The 21184-nt window shown below is 43.6% G+C and overlaps 1 protein-coding gene across 1 annotated transcript; it reads right to left on the bottom strand.

Moving 5' to 3' along the window:
- Window positions 1–12422: 12422 nt before the first annotated feature.
- Window positions 12423–12989, bottom strand: LOC309840022 (ferritin heavy chain-like; the record flags this gene model as incomplete). The annotated part of the gene is made up of 1 exon (XM_082682031.1): window positions 12423–12989. One exon carries the CDS (start codon window positions 12987–12989, stop codon window positions 12423–12425), a length of 567 nt encoding a protein of 188 aa, XP_082538157.1.
- Window positions 12990–21184: the final 8195 nt, after the last annotated feature.

The following is a 21184-nucleotide window of genomic DNA, read 5'->3' as shown; positions in this document are numbered from 1 at the left end:
CTAGTTCTATAAGTAAAGTTTTATTGGGACTGCAGCGACACCCATTCATTTACATATTCTTTGTGGCTTTCACACTACAGTAACAGAGTTGGATAGCTGTGACTAAGACCATAGGTCTGTAAATTCTAAAATATTTACGCCTTAGAGAAAAAGCCTGCTGATCCCTCATGTAGAACTGTTCACATTTGGGTTCACTGAGAAAAAGCAAGCCATGTATTTGTAAAGACGAGGGTCAGAACTTGGACCAGTGGCTTCTCACCAAATGGCAGCAGCTCAGCCTGAAATCCAGACTGATCACCACCCTCTCAGTTTGTCCCAGTGTTTGGTTATAGCATGTCCAGAATCATGTCTTGAGAATTCTAGAGTAAAAATGAGCAGGAGGGCATGGGCTAGAAAGGAGTATTGAGAAAGTGTCTTTGATTTTATTTTACTTTTTTGTTTTGTACAAAGATAAAACCATTTTTATGTTATGTATTTTTTCACATCTTTATTGGAGTATAATTGCTTTACAATGTTGTGTTAGTTTCTGCTGTACAACAGAGTGAATCAGCTATATGTATACATGTATCCCCATATCCCCTCCTTCTTGAGCCTCCCTCCCACCCTCCCAATCCCACCCCTCTAGGTGGTCACAAAGCACCGAACTGATCTCCCTGTGCTATGCAGCAGCTTCCCACTAGCCATCCATTTTACATTTGGTAGTGTATATATGTCCATGCTATTCTCTCACTTCGTCCCAGCTTCCCCTTCCTCTGCTGTGTCCTCAAGTCCATTCTCTACGGCTGCATCTTTATTCCTGCCCTGCCACTACATTCATCAGTACCGTTGTTTTAGATTCCATATATATGCTTTAGCATATGGTATTTGTTTTTCTCTTTCTGACTTACTTCACTCTGTATGACAGACTCTAGATCCGTCCACCTCACTACAAATTAACTCAATTTCGTTTCTTTTTATGGCTGAGTAATATTCCATTGTATACATGTGCCACATCTTCTTTATCCATTCATCTGTCGATGGACATTTAGGTTGCTTCCATGTCCTGGCCATTGTAAATAGTGCTGCAGTGAACATTGTGGTCCATATCTCTTTTTGAATTATGGTTTTCTCAGGGTATATGCCCAGTAGTGGCATTGCTGGGTCATACGGTAGTTCTATTTTTAGTTTTTTAAGGAACCTCCATACTGTTCTCCATAGTGGCTGTATCAATTTTCATTCCCACCAACAGTGCAGGAGGGTTCCCCTTTCTCCACACCCTCTCCAGCATTTATTGTTTCGTAGATTTTTTGGTGATGGCCATTCTGACGGGTGTGAGGTGATACCTCATTGTGGTTTTGATTTGCATTTCTCTAGTGATTAGTGATGTTGAGCATCTTTTCATGTGTTTGCTAACAATCTCTATGCCTTCTTTGGAGAAATGTCTGTTTAGGTTTTCCACCCATTTTTGGATTGGGTTGTTTGTGTTTTTGATATTGAGCTGCTTGTGTATTTTGGAGATTAATCTTTTGTCAGTTGCTTCATTTGCAAATATAGAAAGTGTCTTTTCAAATATGGTTCATCCGCACACTTGAAAATTTCTCTCCAAAAAACATTCTTTCTTGATTGACATGGTGCTTGCTTATCATCCCATTGTGCTATACCCTCTTGGATCTTAGAGGCTCAGCATTAATTATTAACCAATTTGAAACTGGTTAATGGAGGTCCTCTGTATGTGATCCTATGCTGTGGATGCCCTGATTCTAGCTAGCTTGAGCTCCTTCTGCATAGAGACACTTTCTGTTCTTTCTTGTCAACCGTCTAACCCCCAACAATTGATCAAACAGTATTCTATATATAATAAATGCTCAGTAAACTGTGTCTCATGTCCATCACACACAGAGTCCTACCCTTGAGCCAACATGGTAATAAAACTGGAATCATATGCCAAATATGAAGTAATTGTGCATAACGGGTGAGCGATAAGGAATATAGGTTGGAAATATGCGAACACAGTGGGTGAAATCCTTCGTCCTGGCCATCCAGGCTTATCTTCAGACATTCGAATGGAACAAATTGCTAAGTCACAAAATTTTAAACCTGAGCCCTTCCTGAGTAGGTAATAATGAAACTAGAAAAGAAAGAATAAATCTGACCCCTTTGGGAAATTAACCAGATTGCATAAACTTTATGTCTTGTTATGAGATCCTTTTGGCCAGAGACTAATTACTAAAAACTTGTTTTTGCTCTATCATCCACAATCTAGTAGAGCGATAAAATAGGTACGCCAATCACGACCTTTAGAAAGACATTTAGAAACGACATTGGAAAGAATAGCCTAGCACTACATTTATTGTCTCGTCTCTCTCACTTCTATGCATTTTTTAAACCACTGTGATCTGGGCTTTATGTTCAGTTAGGTTCAGCTTACCATTTTTTTTAAAGTTCCTATTACATGTATGCTAGTGCTTAAGGAGAGGGGAAAAGACCCCACATACTCCCTGCCGTCAAGGATTCTATAGCCTATTAAGGAATGTGTATAATGTGCATGTGTATAAAAAAATTGTCATACAGAGTGGTAAGTGTGATTGAAAGCAATGAAGTAGGAGTTGTATTGCCTGTGTTTAAGGGTGGATTTTAGGTTGAGTGTTCTGGAAACAGAGCCCGAGACGGGTTTATTGAAGGAGTATACTCAGGGGAAAACTGTATACAAGTAAGGGAAGCCGAATAGGGCAGGAGAAGGAATCAAGCAAGGATTTGATCTTAGGGAAAGTCTAACCTTGGCTTGACACAAGACAGATTCTGGAGCACAAATCTCACTGCAGAGACAGGGCCAAGTGTTCAGGTTCTTTTGCCTCTATCATTGGCCGTCCCAGTTAGCCAGGGGCACTCCTGAGAACATCACAGACGTAAGCTGTCAGCTGCAGCACGCACAAGCAGCTGGGGGTTTGGCTGTCCTGGCTGGTCAAATTGATCTGGGCAGAGCACCAATAGCGTCTACAAAAGGAGGGTTAGAAAAAACTAGATGATATGTTTATCCCTTTGGACAGCTCAACATCTGAGCACCCTTCCTGTTTGGTGAAAAATGTCAAGGCTGGAAACACTCCCATTTACCATTGCAACAAAAAGAATAAACCTAGGAATGAACCTACCTAGAGGAGGTAAAAGACCTGTACTCAGCAAACTATAATACACTGATGAAAGAAATCAAAGATGACACAAACAGATGGAGAGATATACCATGTTCTTGGATCGGAAGAATCAATATTGTGAAAATGACTGTATTACCCAAAGCAATCTACAGATTCAGTGCCATCCCTATCCAATTACCAGTGGCATTTTTTTACAGAACTAGACCAAATAATCTTAAAATCTGTGTGGAGACACAAAAGACCCCGAAGAGCCAAAGCAGTCTTGAGGGAAAAAAACGGAGCTGGAGGAATCAGACTCCCTGACTTCAGACTATAGTACAAAGCTACAGTAATCAAGACAATATGGTACTGGCACAGAAACAGAAATATAGATCAGTGGAACAGGATAGAAAGCACAGAGATAAACCCATGCACCTATGGTCAACTAATCTGTGACAAAGAAGGCAAGAATATAAAATGGAGGAAAGACAGCCTCTTCAATAAGTGGTGCTGGGAAAACTGGACAGCTACATGTAAAAGAATGAAATCAGAACACTCCCTAACACCATACACAAAAATAAAGTCCAAATGGATTAAAGACCTAGATGTAAGGCCAGACACTCTAAAACTCCTAGAGGAAAACATAGGCAGAACCCTGTATGATATAAATCACAGCAGGATCCTTTTTGACCCACCTCCTAGAGAAATGGAAATAAAAACAAAACTAAACAAATGGGACCTAATGAAACTTCAAAGCTTTTGCACAGCAAAGGAAACCATAAACAAGACGAAAAGACAACCCTCATAATGGGAGAAAATATTTGCAAACGAAGCAACTGACAATGGGTTAATCTCTAAAGTATACAAGCAACACATGCAGCTCAATATCGAAAAAACAACCCAATCCAAAACTGGGCAGAAGACCTAACTAGACATTTCTCCAAGGAAGATATCCAGATTGGCAACAAACACATGAAAGGATGCTCAACATCACTAATCATTAGAGAAATGCAAATCAGAACTACAACGAGGTATCACCTCACACGGGTCAGAATGGCCATCATCAAAAGTCAACAATAATAAATGCTGGAGAGGGTGTGGAGAAAAGGGAACCCTCCTACTCTGTTGGTGGGAATGTGAATTGGTACAGCCACTATGGAGAACAGTATGGAGGTTCCTTAAAAAACTAAAAATAGAACTACCATATGACTGGCAATCCCACTACTGGGCATATACCCTGAGAAAACCATAATTCAGAAAGAGTCACGGGCTTCCCTGGTGGCGCAGTGGTTGAGAGTCCGCCTGCCGATGCAGGGGACACGGGTTCGTGTCCCGGTCCAGAGGATCCCACATGCCGCAGAGCAGCTGGGCCCGTGAGCCATGGCCGCTGGGGCTGTGCGTCCGGAGCCTGTGCTCGGCAACGGGAGAGGCCACAACAGTGAGAGGCCTGTGTACCGCAAAAAAAAAAAAAACAAAAAAAAAGAGTCATGTACCACAATATTCATTGCAGCTCTATTTACAATAGCCAGAACATGGAAGCAACCTAAGTGTCCATCGACAGATGAATGGATAAAGAAGATGTGGCACATGTATACAATGGAATATTACTCAGGCATAAAAAGAAATGAAATTGAGTTATTTGTAGTGAGGTGGTTGGACCTAGAGTCTGTCATACAGAGTGAAATAAGTCAGAAAGAGAAAAACAAATACTGTATGCTAACACATATATATGGAATCTTAAAAAGAAAAATGGTTCTGAAGAACCTAGGGGCAGGACAGCCATAAACACGCAGATGTAGAGAATGGACTTGAGGACACGGGGAGGGGGAAGGGCAAGCTGGGACGAAGTGAGAGAGTGGCATGGACATATATACACTACCAAATGTAAAATAGGTAGCTAGTGGGAAGCAGCCGCATAGCACAGAGAGATCACCTTGGTGCTTTGTGTCCACCTAGAGGGGTGGGATAGGGAGGATGGGAGGGAGGGAGACGCAAGAGGGAAGAGATATGGGGATATATGTATATGTATAACTGATTCACTTTGTTATAAAGGAGAAACTAACACACCACTGTAAAGCAATTATACTCCAATAAAGATGTTAAAAAAGAAAAAAAGAGGGAGGGGATATGGGGATATATGTATACGTATAGCTGGTTCACTTTGTTATGCAGCGGCAATTAACACAACAACGTAAAGCAATTATAGTCCAATACAGATGTTAAAAAAAAGAAAAAAGAAAACAAGGCTCTGCTCCATATGATGCTTCCCATTTTCTGAGCAAAGTTCTAGGGCTTCCCCATCGGCTACCAGACATCCTTCTAAAATGCCTTTTCTGTTTTGATTAGCCAGGGTCCCATTTTGTGGTTTGCCACCAAGAACCCTGACAAGTACAGAGATTATGGAAATTGTTAGATCATAGATGATTAGAGCCTGAAAAAGATGGGGGTGTCAGGTAAGAGAAGAGCTAATGGAGAGGAAAGAGATGTTCAGACTGAGCAAGACCAGAAGTCTAGGGTCGACTCTGAAATGTTTTACTTGTAACACTCCCAGAAGGTGTGTCAAATCTAGGGGGAGTTTAGTGAAGGGGCAGTGAGTTCATCTGGGGACTTGGGGAATCTGAGTTTTCTGGCGACATCCAGAAGGAGATGTTTCACAGATGGCTGTGCAAGTGTCATAGTCAAGGGAAGCGTCTGGGAGTGGGGGCAGAGAGAGAGAGAGAGAGAGAGAGAGAGAGAGAGAAAGATTGGCCCATGGATATGGCTGAATTGGAGGGGAAATATATATTGAACAAGGGTTGAAGAGGCCAACAGCAGAATGCAGGAGGATGGTTCGCTTTATATAGTTCTCTATAGATAAACCTTAGGTAAACCACGAAAGGACAAGGAAGGTAAGAAAAGAAGGACACTGTTAAGAACTGCGGAATGATCAAGCAGAGCAAGTGCTGAAAAGGACTTTTGTGATGTGAATTAGTAAGCCAGTGATTACTTTTGAGAGAGGAGTTTTGGGAGAGTTCCTTAAAGGGGAAAAATCTCTCCCTCCTCCTGTGTCACGTAAATCCACTGCCTCTCCCCTGTCTCCTCTGGGTCTTCTCTCATTAACTGTATCCCAGTCCACTCCTGAATTTGTAACCTTTCCTACTCTGTTGGCTCCTCTGCAGTAAATGAACATAGCTAAAATACCCTTTCCACTCTTCTCCACTTGTAGAACTCCAGTTCCTCTTTGAAGACTCCGTGTTACCTCCACAGCGGATGTTGCCTTCGACCCAGGTAAGATCCAGACTCTACCCTTTCCTCTCCTGCACTCACACGGCACCTTGTAAGCCTCCTCTTTTAGCTCTTACTCAGATAGATGGGTGGTATCTCTCTGTGTGTGCATCTTTTCCACCACGCTTGTGAGCAGGAACTGTGCCCTAGTCATATTATATTCCTAGTGCCAAGCATAGCGCAGAAAACTTCCAAGAATCCAGGATAATTTGTTGAAAGAATTTGGCTAAAAATTCTTGGCTATTTTAATTGGGCCATTTGGCTAAAAATGTCAAAAGCTGCATGAATGCTCCCTCCTAGAATGTTTTCTTTTAGGTTTGTTTCTTGAATTACGGTTCTAAAACATATTTTAAGGTGGAACTTTTACTTCTCCATCAACTTTATAGAAGAATTAAACTTTGGGGAGAAAAAACAATCATGCCCAGGGAATTAGCGCACAGAAAAAAAAAAGAGAATAAATCTCCTCGTTGCATGTGGCATAGTTAATATCAGATATAACATGTTGTAAACCAAAAGTAATGTTACCAAAAAATAAACGTTAAAATACAGATGAAAGGGAAGGAGTCTATTCCTCCTCAGGCAAGGCAGTCGCTTTGCATATTAATGAACCTTAAATGCCTCACAGTAAGAAAAATGATTGGAATGGATTGCAGTAACTTAAAAATGAGTACACTTTAAACAGCTTCTGTGACGAATATGTGATTATGGAGAATCAAAATGGCTAGTCCCACTCTGATGCTCCCAGAAGAGAGATGACTGCTGGCCCTTAATTAACAAAGCCACATGTGGAGCCCAGGAAACTGAAGACACAAAGAAAGTTGACAGGTTGACGTGCTGAAATTCGCAAAGATGTCAGTCTGGAAGATGACAACTACAATTCTGGGGAGTGTGAGGGTTAGGGATGTGTATAAAATATTATAAACATCCAAGCCATTCTAGAATATTCATTGAAAGCGACCCAAAAATGGAAGAAAACGGGAAAAGACAAAGAGCTGCATAAAGACAGGTGAAAAGTTTAAAATATTTGATGGCTTGAGATGACTTCAGGGCTTGCGGCAAATTACTGTATAACATGGCTTGGCAAAGATTTCCCGTAACGTGTTAGGCTTTGCAGGCCACACGGTCTTTGTTGCAATGGCTGACTCTGCAGTTGTAGTGCTAGTGCGTATGTAGCCACAGACAATGGGTAATTGATTGGGTGCGGCAGTGTTCCAGTAAAACTTTGTTTATCAAAACCCTTGGGGGCCAGATGTGGCTTGCAGTCTGTAGTTTGCCAAGCCGTACTCTAAAAACACCAGTTTGTGACAAAACAGCACATTGCGCAAAAGCCGGTATGTAAATATGTGTGTGTGATCGATAGTTGTTGGTTCAATCATTGTTGTTCGGGTTTTTATTGTGCTTGGTGTGTTTTTGTTGTGCTTGGTCCCGTACTTACATGAGGGTATGGCTGAGTGAGTTGGTTAAATCGAGGCATCAGTGTTATTTTCCAGCGTCCCAGGCGATTCCAAGGTGCAGCCACGTGTAACAAATAGGATGCTGAAGAATGCTGCGCAAAATTCAATGTGCATATTATTCGTCACCTGGGGTCTTGTTAAAATGCAGATTCTGATTCGGGAGGTCTGTGGTAGAGCTTGGGATTGTGCATTTCTAACAAGCTGTCAGATGACACTGACCTGCCCGTCCAGGGACCACATTTTGAGTAGCAAGGTGTGCTTGCACTGGCTTTCAATACCTGGGATGTCGTGGTCCTGCCCCTGAGACTGATGTAATTGGTCCTGGAGGTGGCCTGGGCATTGAGAGCTCTAAAAACTCCCAGGTGGCTCTAAGGTGCAGCAAAGCTTGAGAACGTCTTTGCTAAATCAAGTGCGTGGTGACATACATTTTCGTTATTATGTTATCAGTAGCCCTGTTGCCCGTTCTCCCCTTCCAATCCACCCATTCCTCTCCTTTTCAGGTCCCAACATCCAGAAGATGGGTGGGATCAGGATTAGCTTTTCATCCTTTCAGTCTTTCCCAGTGGACTGTAGTTCAGGATGGAAAGAGGAGGGAGGCTCAGGCAACCTGGGTCTGGGAAGAATAAGCAAAACAATTGTTCTAGGGGCCGACTTAAAGGGGAGGCTGATTGAGACAAATGGGGAATTACCACAGAGGGTTGTCACAGCAAAACTCACCTCCAGGCTTGGGCCTGAGTTTGGGGCACTGAAAACAGCAATCTGCCCTCCCTGAAGCCTGGCAGCAACTGGCAGCCAAGCAGCTAGGAAGGATTTCTCCTTCTTGATATGCAGAGTGACACAGTTGGTCGAGATGCAAGAGAGCCCCCTAGTGGCAAAGTATAAATGTGAAATCCTTTCATCAACAAATCATAAACACCACAAATGAACTTAGAAGTAAGTGAGTGATAATGATGGTAATGATGATAAATGGTGGCTTACAAATATATGTACTATATGTGCCAGGCACTGTTGTAAGTATTTAGAAAATATTAACTCATTTAATCTCAGCAACCCAATGGGGTTGATGCTTTTTAAAAATTTTAGTTGATTTACAATATGTTTCTGGTGTACAGCAGAGTGATTCAGTTATACATATATATCCGTTTTTCTTATTGTTTATTCCAAGATATGGGATATAGTTCCCTGTGCTATACAGGAGGACGTTGTTGTTTATCTGTATTGTATAGAGTAGCTTGAATCTGCTAATCCCAAACTCCTAATTTATACTGCCTCCCCCCTTCACCTTTGGTAACCATAAGTTTGTTTTCTATGTCTGTGAGTCTGTTTTTGTTTTGTAAATAAGTTCATTTGTATCATACTTTAGGTTCCATATATAAGTGATATCATATGACATTTGTCTTTCTGTCTGACTTAACTTCACTTAGTATGATAATCTCTAGGTCCATCCGTGTTGCTGCAAATGGCATTATTTCATTCTTTTTTTACGGCTGAGTAATAGTCTATAGTATATATATATATACACCACATCTTCTTTATCCACTGATCTGTCGATGGCCACTTAGGTTGCTTCCGTGTCTTGGCTGTTGTAAATAGTGCTGCTATGAACACTGAGGTGCATGTCTCTTTATGAATTATAGTTTTGTACAGATATATGCCCAGGAGTGGGATTGCTGGATCATGCTGTAGCTCTATTTTTCGTTCTTTAAGAAACCTCCAGACTGTTTTCCGCAGTGGCTGCATCAATGTACATTCCCACCAACAGTGTAGGAGTGTTCCCTTTTCTCCACACCCTCTCCAGCCTTTGTTCTTTGTAGATTGTCTGATGATGCCCATTCTAACTGGTGGGAGGTGAGACCTCATTGTCCTTTTGATTTGCATTTCTCTAAGAATTAGTGGTGTTGAGCATCTTTTCATGTGCTTCTTGGCCATCTGTATGTCTTCTTTGGAGAAATGTCTTTTGCTCATTTTTTGATAGGGTTGTTTGTTGTTTTTGTTACTGACTTGTATGAGCTGTTTGTATATTTTGAATATTCAGCCCTTGTCAGTGGCATCATTCGCAAATATTTTCTCCAATGGGGTTGACACTTTTATTATCCCTGTTTTACATATGAGGAAACTGAGGCGCAGAGAAGTGAAATAACATGCCCAAGTTCCCCCAATTTCGTAAGTGGCGAAACTGGAATTTGATCGAGTCACCCTGTGGTGAAGGATCCAAGACACCGAACTGCTTCTCCAAAACAGGAGAGTAAGAAGGATCTTCAGTCAATTTATAGCTGTAAACACTGATGAACAGCTGCTCAGCCTGTGCTTCCTCATATCTAGAGGAGAACAGTTTATATACATATATATATATACATATATATATGTGTATATATATATATGTATGTATGTATTGAGACTGTATCAGAGAGAGAGCAGGGACCTCAAAGCAGACAGAGAAAGAGTGAAAAAAACAAGTTTGACTAAAAAGAGTAAAGGGGGAAATACCATTCAACACCATTTTCTGGAAACTAAACTCAAAGGACCATAATCCTCATTTTTAAGAAAGTATTGAAGCAGAGTTATAGGGAAATGTAGAAAGAAATTACTCCTTAGCTACACTTGTTCATATTTCAGTAAATGTTAACAGGAATCTAGTTAACTCTGAAATGACTCAAGCTACTCATGTGTCTTTGAATATAGGGTACGAAGTCTGAAAATTTCTAACTCTGACCCTTGTAAACTATACACGACACAGAAGAAATTATATGTTTTGAGTATTTTTTCTGAGACCTAGACAACCTTAGGGTTTACATGGGAACAGATTTCATCTGCTGAAATAGAGAATGGACTGAGAGAGGGGAAGAGTTGTAAAAGGGGAACGGAAAAAAACCCAAAAGCCAAACATAGAAAAGCAGGTCTGTCGTTTCCTTGGGAAATCCTTTTACTGGGAAATAATTGTCTTTCTACCTATAGTCAAGAAGACAAGGTAATAGGCTAACGCCTCTCCACGTCTAGAAAGGAGAAACCAGAGACCACGCTGAGATTAAGAACAGGCTGATTTTGAGATAATCTCTGAGCAGACGCAGGTGGCCACAGTCTGGAATGAGGCAATGGTCCAAGCGGGACCAGCAGCTCTCTAGGTGTTCCAGTGTCTCATCCCATCCTCTGAGTGCTGGCTGCTCTGGGTTTGGGGCCGCCTGTGCCATCATCTCTCTACTTCCTTTCTGGTGAGCTTCTATCTACTCCGTGACCTCAACCCGTCTATGTATATATAGGCTAATATGTCCCATATGTATTTTTCCAAACCTGACATCATCCCCGAGCTCCAGTTTCATTTTTCTGGCTACCCGCATGACAGTTCCACTTGGGTATCTAATAGGCACCTCAGATTTTACATGACATGCCTTCCCAGCTCCTCGAGTCCCCCTGCAAATACGCCCAGCTTAATAAATAGCACGACCAGCAGCCAGGGTGTTCAGATCCAAACTTGAGCCTCGATTATTTTTGTCCTTTCCCATTCCTCACCTCTGGTCCATAAAGCAGATCCTGTAGACTCATCCAGTTCATCTGCAATTTGTCTGCATCTCTTCATTTCCTCTACCAACACGCAGTTCAAGCCACCATTGTCTCTCTGGGCCTGCTACAGTGAACTCTTAACTGGCCTTTCAGCTTCAACTCTCCTCATCCTCTACATTCTTCACAGCAGCCAGAGTCAGAGTAACGTGGCTTAACATTCAGAGAGCTTTATTCTACTTGATATTCAATATCACAAATTGACCTTCAGCCGGGACCTTATATTTTTGAGTCCTTCTTTTGAGGTAATTTGGGGTTTGGGGTACCATGTTACCTTAATGGAAGAAAGAGTACAGTAAAAAAAACCTACATTTGCATGTGTTGTAAGGGCAATATGCATGTCCAGCATGGTGACGAGGGAGTCACCCCTGTGTTTGTGTGCAGGGCAGCCTGAGGCTCAGTTACCATTATCACTGTTGCTCAGGGTGAGCTTGTCAAAGAGGGACCCTGCCAAGCTGGCTTCTGGGGTCTCCATCTTGCTTCCCAGAATCAACAGACACTAACATTTACATATTTTAGTAAACTCGAAGTTTACAGGTAAAGTTTTAAGGACCCTTTATTTTAATCCCTGTCCCACCCCATTCCCTTCATTCTTCCTCCAGAAGCCACACTACTGTGATTTTTATACCGCGTTTTTATACTCCTGCTATTCGCAGGCACCCGCATTCAGCAGCGCCTCACCTCACCACCCGCCATATACCCACATTATTTATAAGGGGAAGATGGATTTTGCACTTTCCAGGGCCCCATGGAATGCCTTCTCCCTCCCTCTGTGGAGATCCTGAGTGGCATGTGGGTGGGGCATGGGTGCGTGGAGAGCCTCCTGGATACCTGTTTTAAAAAGTGAGCGATTTGCACACAGGAACCAAGGAGAGACCTTTATTTCTTTAGGAACCAAATAAGTTTATTGGAAGAAGTGGCAAAGCTGGAAGAAAAAAACTTAAGTGAACTTCTTCTGCCAGGGCACTATTGCCGTGTGCATGGCAGGCACGGTGACCAGCGCTCTGGTCACCCCGTGGCTCTGGGGAAGTCCAGTCCACGCTCAGTTCTTGTCGCTGTCGCCCAGGGTGAGCTTGTCAAAGAGGGACCCTGCCAGGTCGACGTCCGGGGCCCCCATCATGCTCAGGCTGGTGACATGACCCTCCACCTCCCTGATGAACGCCACCTGCTGGCTGGGGTAGTGAGTTGCCAGGAAGTGGTGCAGGTGGGGGTCGCTCTTGTCGATGGCCAGCTGGTGCAGGTGGAGCAGGCTGTGGTTCATGAACTTTTCCAGGAACAAGGTGCACTTCATGGCCTTGAGGCCGCTCTTCCAGTTGACACTGACTGGGCTCCTGATGTCTTGGAAGTCGAGGCGGCCCCCGCGATGGGTCTGCAGGCGAATCAGGCACCGGGCCCGCATGCTGTGCTCGCGGGAGCGGCGCAGGAAGAACCGGGTGAAGTGCTTCAAGGCCACGTCGTCGCGGTCGAGGTAAACGGCCGTGGCCAGGCACACTAAGGAGGCGTGGAACTCCAGGTTGAAATGGCTGTTGATGGCGGCCTCGCAGTCGGGGTGGTAGCTCTGGCGCACCTGCGAGGGCGGCGCGGGCAGCGTGGCGGGCGGCAAGTGCATCGTGGCGGGCGTGAAGGCGAAGCCGCGGGCCCTGCGGTAGCTGCCTCAGAGCGAAGAGGGCGGCCACTCTGGGGTGGACCGGAAATGGTGTTCGTTTTGGGAGTCAGGCGGTGGGCTCCTGGTCCTGTTACCGGGAGAGGTCCCGTGGTGTTGGCGGGTCACAAACGCTGCACCCACGTTGCGTCACAGGCTGGGTGAGGCAGGGTGACTTTGACCTGCGCACCTGGTATCTATTACGTTTTTAACGTTGCAAAAATATTTCGGTTTCCAAGGGCTTTCTCTTGTTCTCCAGTTGCGCCCTCTTATAGCACGCTGTTCTCATTTTATAAACCCATTGTCTTCCTTAAAATTCTGAGAATATGAATTTGTAAGTTTTGGTAATGTTCTCTTCCGTTTCCTGTATTATAGTTGTTTTCTTCTCCAGAAATAGTTCTGTTTGTTCATCATGATCTTCTCTTTCACTTTCCTCAAGTATCTGGCAACCATTTGTCCATTCGTATTTGGGAGTAAAGGAGTCATGTGATCAGCCAAGGTAACTGGCATGGATCTGATCTACAGTTGGGACGCCCATTTCACTAACAGTCTTCTCCTGCGAATGGAGGGGCTCAGTGTGTCAGTTAGGGAGTCTTTTCTATTTGGGGTACATGGTGTGGAGCTTGTAGGTAAGATAGGGACCATCCCAAGTGCCCAAAGCTTGGCATTTTCTGACATTAGAAGACTTTCGTGTATCTCTTCTGTAATAGATCGTGTCGTTCTCTTTTGTTTCTTCCTCTTCTGCTGAGCGGGTCTGCGGTTATCTCAAACCTGCTGTCGTATGGGTTCCCTTCCTGAGCCTTTGAATGACACAAGGAGACTATCACCCCATCGCCTGCACCACCACTGTGCACTGGATCTTGGTAAGAACAAAAAATAAAAATGTACTGTCTTAGGCCAGCAAGACTTGGGATATTTGTGACAGCAGTTAGCCTACCCTGACTAGTTACCCAAAGGAAGTTCTGGCTGACTACGGGTTATAAGCCATTGTAAGCTTATAGCATTTCCTCTTGGTGGAAATGCAGATGCAAAAGTTAAACAGTCTAGATAGAGCCGAATCATCTTGCTCTTCTTTCTTTTGCTAAATTCATCAATAATATGTATCAGTCCTGCTCCCTTTTTCCCTCATGGAGAGTGGAATGAAAAATCCCTCAAAGACCCATGAAGCACAAGGAGTAAGTTTTTCCGTTTCCCTCAGTGCTGGGGAAGAAACCCAGGCTGGTCCTCAGGTGGCCGGCCTTAAGCCGACAACAGGAGGCGTAAGGGGTGGGAGTGGGACTGGCTGACCCCTGAATCAGTCAGCTGTGGTGAGGGAGATGTGGGTCACGTAGGAACGGGGGGCGCCCCCGGAACCACATAACTGGAGGATGTGTTTGTGTGGGGCAGCTCCCCCGAAGAGGAGGATACTGGTCCAGAGCTGGCAGCGGAGCTAGGGAGATGGTCCAGGGATTGTACCACTTAGCCTTCCCGATTGGAGTGTGAGGGCTGTAGGCTGGAGGGAGTCCCAGACCTGTGTGTGTCCTCTCCACCACACAGCACGCCGGGCGCTGAGCACCTCATTCCCTGAGCAGTTCTTCGCCTTTGGAAAAGAGTAGAGAGAGAGAAAGGAGCAACAACAGTGGGATCAGAAAGGCCTGGAACAACCAGTTTGAGCCATCTGTGGGGGGTGGAAAATGGCTTCAGCTCCCAAACGCAGCCTCGGGAGGCCCTGGGGCAGCGCTCTCCACGAAGGGCAGGGTTCGGGAGCCTGGCCGCAGTGAGCACCGGCTAACCAAGGGGACCAGGGCGCCATTCCCAGGGAAAGATTTGATGAGTCCTCACCAGACCCGGTGATTCCCTGCCTTCTCACTAATCCTCGCGATTCTGTGAGGGAGGATTGTTTTTATCATGTCCCACACGAGGAAACTGAAGTCTGTGATATAAACTTCTTGAGCAAGATGATGTGGAACCCGGAGTAAAGTCAGATCTGACTCTCAGCTACACCCCTGGTGACCTCAGTCAATAAAATGGGGTATACACAGGACACTGTCATGTGGTTTCTTGAGGCCTCTCCCAGGTTTCCATAATGAGAGAACAAAGAGGTGCAGACAAACAGCTGTTCTGCTTCTGTAGCCGCTCAGTTACCCGCCTGCCCCCCTTCTCGGCACAGTCCTAACCTTCAGCAAGGCCAGGTTTCCCGTACGCGGCCATACAGGACAGTCTCTTCTTGCTCAGCTTCTACTAGGAAAGAAGTTTAAGTAAATTTTTGAAAATTTGTGGAGGACCACAGTTTGAGATGGAACAGAAGTTTTCCTCAGCAGGCCGCCAAGCCCCTGACCATGGCTGGACGAGGGCGTTGAAGTTGGGCATCACTCCTGTCATGTGCCTCCTGGCCAACGCCTCCAGCGGGGTTGTTCTTGATTTACATTCTGCTGGTCTAATTGATAGGTGACATCTCCTCTGAAGTTTGTGATCTCTCATCCTCTTTCAATGGGGGTAATCAATATTTCATCCTAGGGTTAGAACAGAGACTTGGCCTGCCTTTCCATGTAGACTAAAATCAGTTTTCTAGAGAATTATTTAGCACCTCTCTCCCAAACTCCTGTCCCTTGGTCGATTCTCCAAATAACCATTGACACGTGTGTATGCTTCTTCCCAACCAGACTGTACTTGGTGATGTCTTGTGAAGATCACCACCCGTCTCCCTCTCTCCACAGTTTGATGCACGTAAATCCCCCCAAATTGCTTACAGGTTCTGTGTACCTGTTTGGTGTAAGTAAACCACACTTCTCAAATGTGGACGGTAAATCTTCACACCTGAGTTTTTAATCTGGGGGGAGGGGTGGGGCTGATATGTTCGCAAACCACCCATGTTCTGCACTTAGTGGCCAGCAATGGACTCAGACCCATTTCTTGGAGAAACGAGTGCAAAGAACGATGTGGAAAATCCCTGGTCCTCAGTGCTTTCCTCACCGTTACTTTATGATTGAGAACGTGTTGTTCAAAAATCCAGTACCTCAGTTGTACTTCTTCATGCAGAAGGAGTTCAAATGATTCCTCTGTCACGTGTGGCCAGAGACTGTGACTCTTGTGGAGAGTTGTAGTCTAGGTGTGGTCCTGTGGTTACTGACTGCTATCAAAGGATCCATTTGACCCAAGGAGGGGTGAGGAAGAACCCCTCCAGGAGCAAGGTAAACAACAGAAGTCTTGGGGGTGGGCTCAGCCTCTCAGTAGTGATGCTATTGTCCAGAAATGCCTGGGGCACTCACCTGGGCCATACTGCTTGAGGCAGCCCTCACAGACATTTCCCCTTTGGGAGCCAGTATTGTGATTAGACCCGCCCTCCCCCCACCCCCCACCCCCGCCACCTTGCGGTTCTTATTATGATTGCAAGACACACTTCAGTAACAGCCATCAGAGAACTTCGAAGAAAAAACATGATTTATTACTCACAGGTCCTGGAGGATACATGGCATGCGTGGAGGCACACAGCGAGGTCATGGGTAGAAAGAGTACGTGTGCAGGCCTGGGCTTCTTTGACTGGGGTCTAGCACGGGATGCCTAGGGGTTCACAGGTTCGGACTTTATTGGTGAATTTAAAACATGAGCGGGAATTACAATGCCAGAAGGGAAAAACAAGTGGTCAGATGGTCAGTTCCCTCAGTCGACCAGAGATCTCCGAAACAAAGGAGGCTTCTGGGGCGGGGCCGCCTGGCTCTTCCTCTAGTCCTGTAGCCGGCAGTGTGTTTATTCAAGATAGCTGTCTTTGATGTGGGTGCCTAGGCAATGCGAAGCTTCAGGTCAGGCACTTGCATTACAATAAAAAAAAATAAAAAAAATACTAACTCAGCTGCTTACAGTAGAATCCCCCCTGTGATGCTGAAGCATCTGAGTTAGTGGTGAGGACGTTAACACCCTTCAGTCGCTTGTAGGCGGGGAGCTGTCTGGTTTGGAGCGCACATTGTGGCCTGCTTCCGTGGGGAAATATGATACAGCGCTGTCCTGCTGTCGGCGGGGGACAAACTCACAGTCTGGCGAGCCTCTTGGTATAGGGTAGGGTCAGCCAGCAAGGACCTAGCAAGTTCTGCAAAATCATATCATAGTAGGTCATCCCCCGATGCCATCAGGGCAATGCGTTTACTCTACTGTTTCTGGGAAGTCTTAGTCTACGTGGCAGCGTTCCGCAATATAAACTTTACCTTTTTGAGCTTAACTTTCTACGTATGTAGTAATGTATATCTTCGAAGGTTAACTGAATCACAGGGAGATTGTCATTGAAGGCTGTTTTCCCTAAGCAAGTGGGCAGCTGCCCATCCAAAACATATAATAAATACAGAGGCGCATTGTAAATCAAACTGAAATAGGGCAGCCTAGTGTAGTGGCTAAAAGGATGGATTCTGGAGCCTGATGCCTTGGTTTCAAATCCAAGCTTTATCATCTAACAGATGTGTGGCTTCAGGCAACTTATTTCATCTTGTGGCTCCAGTCTTCTCATTTATAAAGTGGGAATAACGATAGTACGTACCTCAAAAGCTTGGTGTGAGGATTAAATGAATTAATACAGCTATAACACTTAGCACAGTGCCTGGCACATACTAGGTGTTCAAGAAGGCTATCTCCTCTTATTATTGATACAAGTGTTGTTAACACTACTACTAATAAATAAATAAGTAAAGATGATAGATGTAGAGATTGAGATAAAGGATGATACCTTGGTCTCTAGCTTCAGCAACTGGTTCTGTAGTGGTACCATTTATTGAGATGGAGAAAACCGGGAGAGGAGTAGACTTGGGCATAAGTTTGGGGAATGGCAAAGTTTAGTTTTTGATGTGAATGTGAGGTGCCTGTGGAATAGGAATATAAAAGTTTCAAATAGGCAGTTTTTCTACAGGTCTGGGGTTCACAGAATTATGGACCAGGGATATACTTTTGAGAGTAGTCAATATACTGTATTTTTAAGATTATGACAGTGGATGACATAACCTAGAGAGAGAATTTAGAAAGAGAAGGAATGAGGGTGTCCAGGATCAGTCTCTGGGGGTATGGCTAATGAAGAACCAGTGAAGGAGATGAAGAGGTATGGCAAAAATAAAAGAAGGAAACCTACCTTTTAAGTAGGTTTCAAGAAGGAGGACATTGTCAACTGTATATAATGAGGGCAGAAATATGCATTGAATTGGACCCTTTTGAGAAGTTTGGTTATGAAGAAGCATAGACTAATGAGGATGATAGCTGGATGTGTCATCAAGGAAGGATCTCTTTTTTAAAATATCGAAAATTCTAGCACATGTTCATATGTCAGCAGAGGTGATCTGTTCGAGAAGGAGCGATCAAGGAAGAGAAAACAGGAGGAGATAGAATCCAGAGCAGAAATGGAGGGGTTGGCCTTTGACAGCGGCAAGAACACTGCCTTTATTTCTATGAGATAAAGCGCATAGCACAATGCTTGACATATAGTAACTGCTCAGTAATTAGTAGCTGTTATGCTTGTTGTTTTTGTTGTAAGCTCAAGAGCCATGCTGACTTGGACATGGAAAAGGCAGTTTGAGTATGCTCAGAGCCCAAGCCTTAGTGGAAGGAAAGCCTGGGTAAGGAGTTGGCATTTAGGGTGTGCTATTCTAAACAAAGACCCAAGAAATGTGAATTTTGAGATATAAATGCATTTGGCTAGGTTGCCCCACCTAACGTAGCCGTATTTTTTATGTCAGGGGAGGGTACGAGGCATCTCTGATTATGACATGGACAAAAGACAAGGTACTTTTATTTTATCAAGTATACTTCAAAGACGTGGCTCTGAGAAATGGGCAGATTGAGCTCCATTGAGATTCACTGATCAGCATCTCTCATAGTGCCTGTTGTCCCTGTGACACATGTAATTAAGGAGAAAGTGTTCCCATCCATTATATGTACCTCAGCAAAATGTGCTTCCATATGATGACATTAAGCAGTAAGTGCTTTGTGATTTATGCTGTTTCTATGATGTCATTGTCTGTGCTCTCACTACAATAAGCTGAAGGCGTTTTAGCTATTATTCCTTTAGAGACAAGTACCTTTTGTTAAGGGCCGGTTTTTCCCAGCATCCTGAAATGCCTTTTGCCTAATCATCTCTGAGCATAAATGCAAGCTTTGTGATTTTTCAAAAATGCTTCAGAATTTCCTATAAATGTGTGCTTTTTAATTCTTTCCTCAAGTGGTCTTTGTGTATCCGGTAGAAGTCTAAATGTTTGATTGTTTTTTTCACCCTATGTTTTTTAGATTAAAAAAAGAGTTTGATTGGTATTAGATATGAAAGATAGAATACGCTTTAAAACTTTCAAACTGTTCTTTGAGATCAGTATTAGAGAGAGCGGCTCTTTCAACAACTATCTGTCGTCCTGGTTAAAGTGTGTAAGAAGCTACCTGGCCAGGAAATGGGCTGCATTGGTTTTGAACCTGCCTTGTTATTGGTACCATCTGTCTGTTCTCCTAAATACTGAGCCAGGCCCTTTGGTTTCTGTGAATTTCCAGATTCCTGCATATTTGCCTTAGTCTCTAGGATTTAGGCCTTTCTAGTTCCCATATCTTTGCTTGGTCTGGCCTGTCATGCTTTGTCCTGTGTGTTTTCAGACATGTGTGTGCTTGCCTGGTTTAATTCACTAACTTTTCTCAAATGCTGAATCAGGTATGCCTTCTGACTTTTGATCCCGGGACTGATCTCTGTCCTGGAGTACCAGCTTTTTACCCTGGCCTCCATGTTATACTGTAACTCCCAGCACCGGCATTGAGAGCTGAATAAATCACTGATCTGACCCAGTACAGCATTTCTGATTTTCATAGCAGTAGTCGTAGAATGTAAAGGATGCTGTGCTTGACGTTTGAATCTCTGGGGTTAAACTCTGGCACTGCCAGAAACTTACTAAGTGTCTATGAGCAAATAGCTTAGCTTCTCTGAATTCAATCTCTTCTTTTGTAAAATAGGGATAATTTTTGCTTCATTCATTTTTGTGAGGATAAAATGAGAAATAAGATATCATATGTTGCAAAAAAACCCTAACATGATAACTAGCACATGTCTGTTAAATCTGATATTTTCATACACAATTGTGTGTCATTAAGTAGTTTCTTTTTACAGGCAAGTACTTTGTTTTCAGAGCAAATACTAGCCCATAAGTAAAAAGTATCAGTGACAAAAATTTCCTGCTTAAAAGTCAGAAAGACATTACCACACAAATTCATTTTAACAGTGATCCCAAGTTTCCCAATTAATTTATCTTCAATTCTTATGTATTCTGATCACCAATTGCATTATGTCCCTTCTGAAAACAATTCATAGGACAACTTGTAAATTTCTTGCAGAGAAACTGGATATTCAGAACTGAACAAAAACATGACAGTGATCATAAGAACAAATATTTGTGTATTTGGTGGGGAAGCTTTTTGTTATCCAAGAAATCATTTGAACTTTTGTCCATTTATAAGATGTGATTTGCTTCTTATGTTCAATGTGCCATTCATTAAAACAGCAACATGCCATTTTAATCTATGTATTTCTGGTGAAGTCATGCTCTTGAAATACAACTTCATGTGATTACAATGATTGCTGTCACATTATCTAACCATAAAGAAGATGAGAAAGTAAATCAGCTCTTTTCGAGTACTTGGTGCATAGAGAGGTATTCAATATACAGCATTCTGTTCAAAGTTCAGGGAGGCAAATATCATTATTCCTGATTTACGGATGTGAAAACTGAAGCTCAGAGAAGTTGAGTAACCTATGTTTATACAGCTAGTTCAGAGTGTAGCTGAGATTCGAACTCATGTCTTCTTTATTCCAGTTCCATGTGTCCTTTTCACTACTTGAGGTAAACTGCTACTGTCTCCTGATGCCAGAATGGTAGGGAAGACCCCCTGTACTTGGAGCTGTTCAACGGTTAATCCGATTCCTGGCGGTGAACACATACAACTGAGTGTGAAAGGATAGGTTAGTAAGGGAACAGAGAACAGGCAAAGGCTGAATAGCTCACATTCGGAGGCATGTTGTATTCAGCTAATTCATAAACACTGCACATTGGACCTGCAGGTACGTAAAACTCAATGATTACAACCTCCCGTCTTCAAAAAAGGGAAGGTCAGTGTAGAGGAAGTATATCATATGTGGAATGAATCTGTAAGTCATTTTGGTGTCACGTCACTCCCGTTACTGT

The sequence above is a fragment of the Grampus griseus genome (genome assembly GCF_964374135.1).
Source record: "Grampus griseus genome assembly, chromosome: X".
Classification (NCBI taxonomy): Eukaryota; Metazoa; Chordata; class Mammalia; order Artiodactyla; family Delphinidae; genus Grampus; species Grampus griseus.
This window is presented reverse-complemented; position numbering and strand designations above follow the sequence as displayed.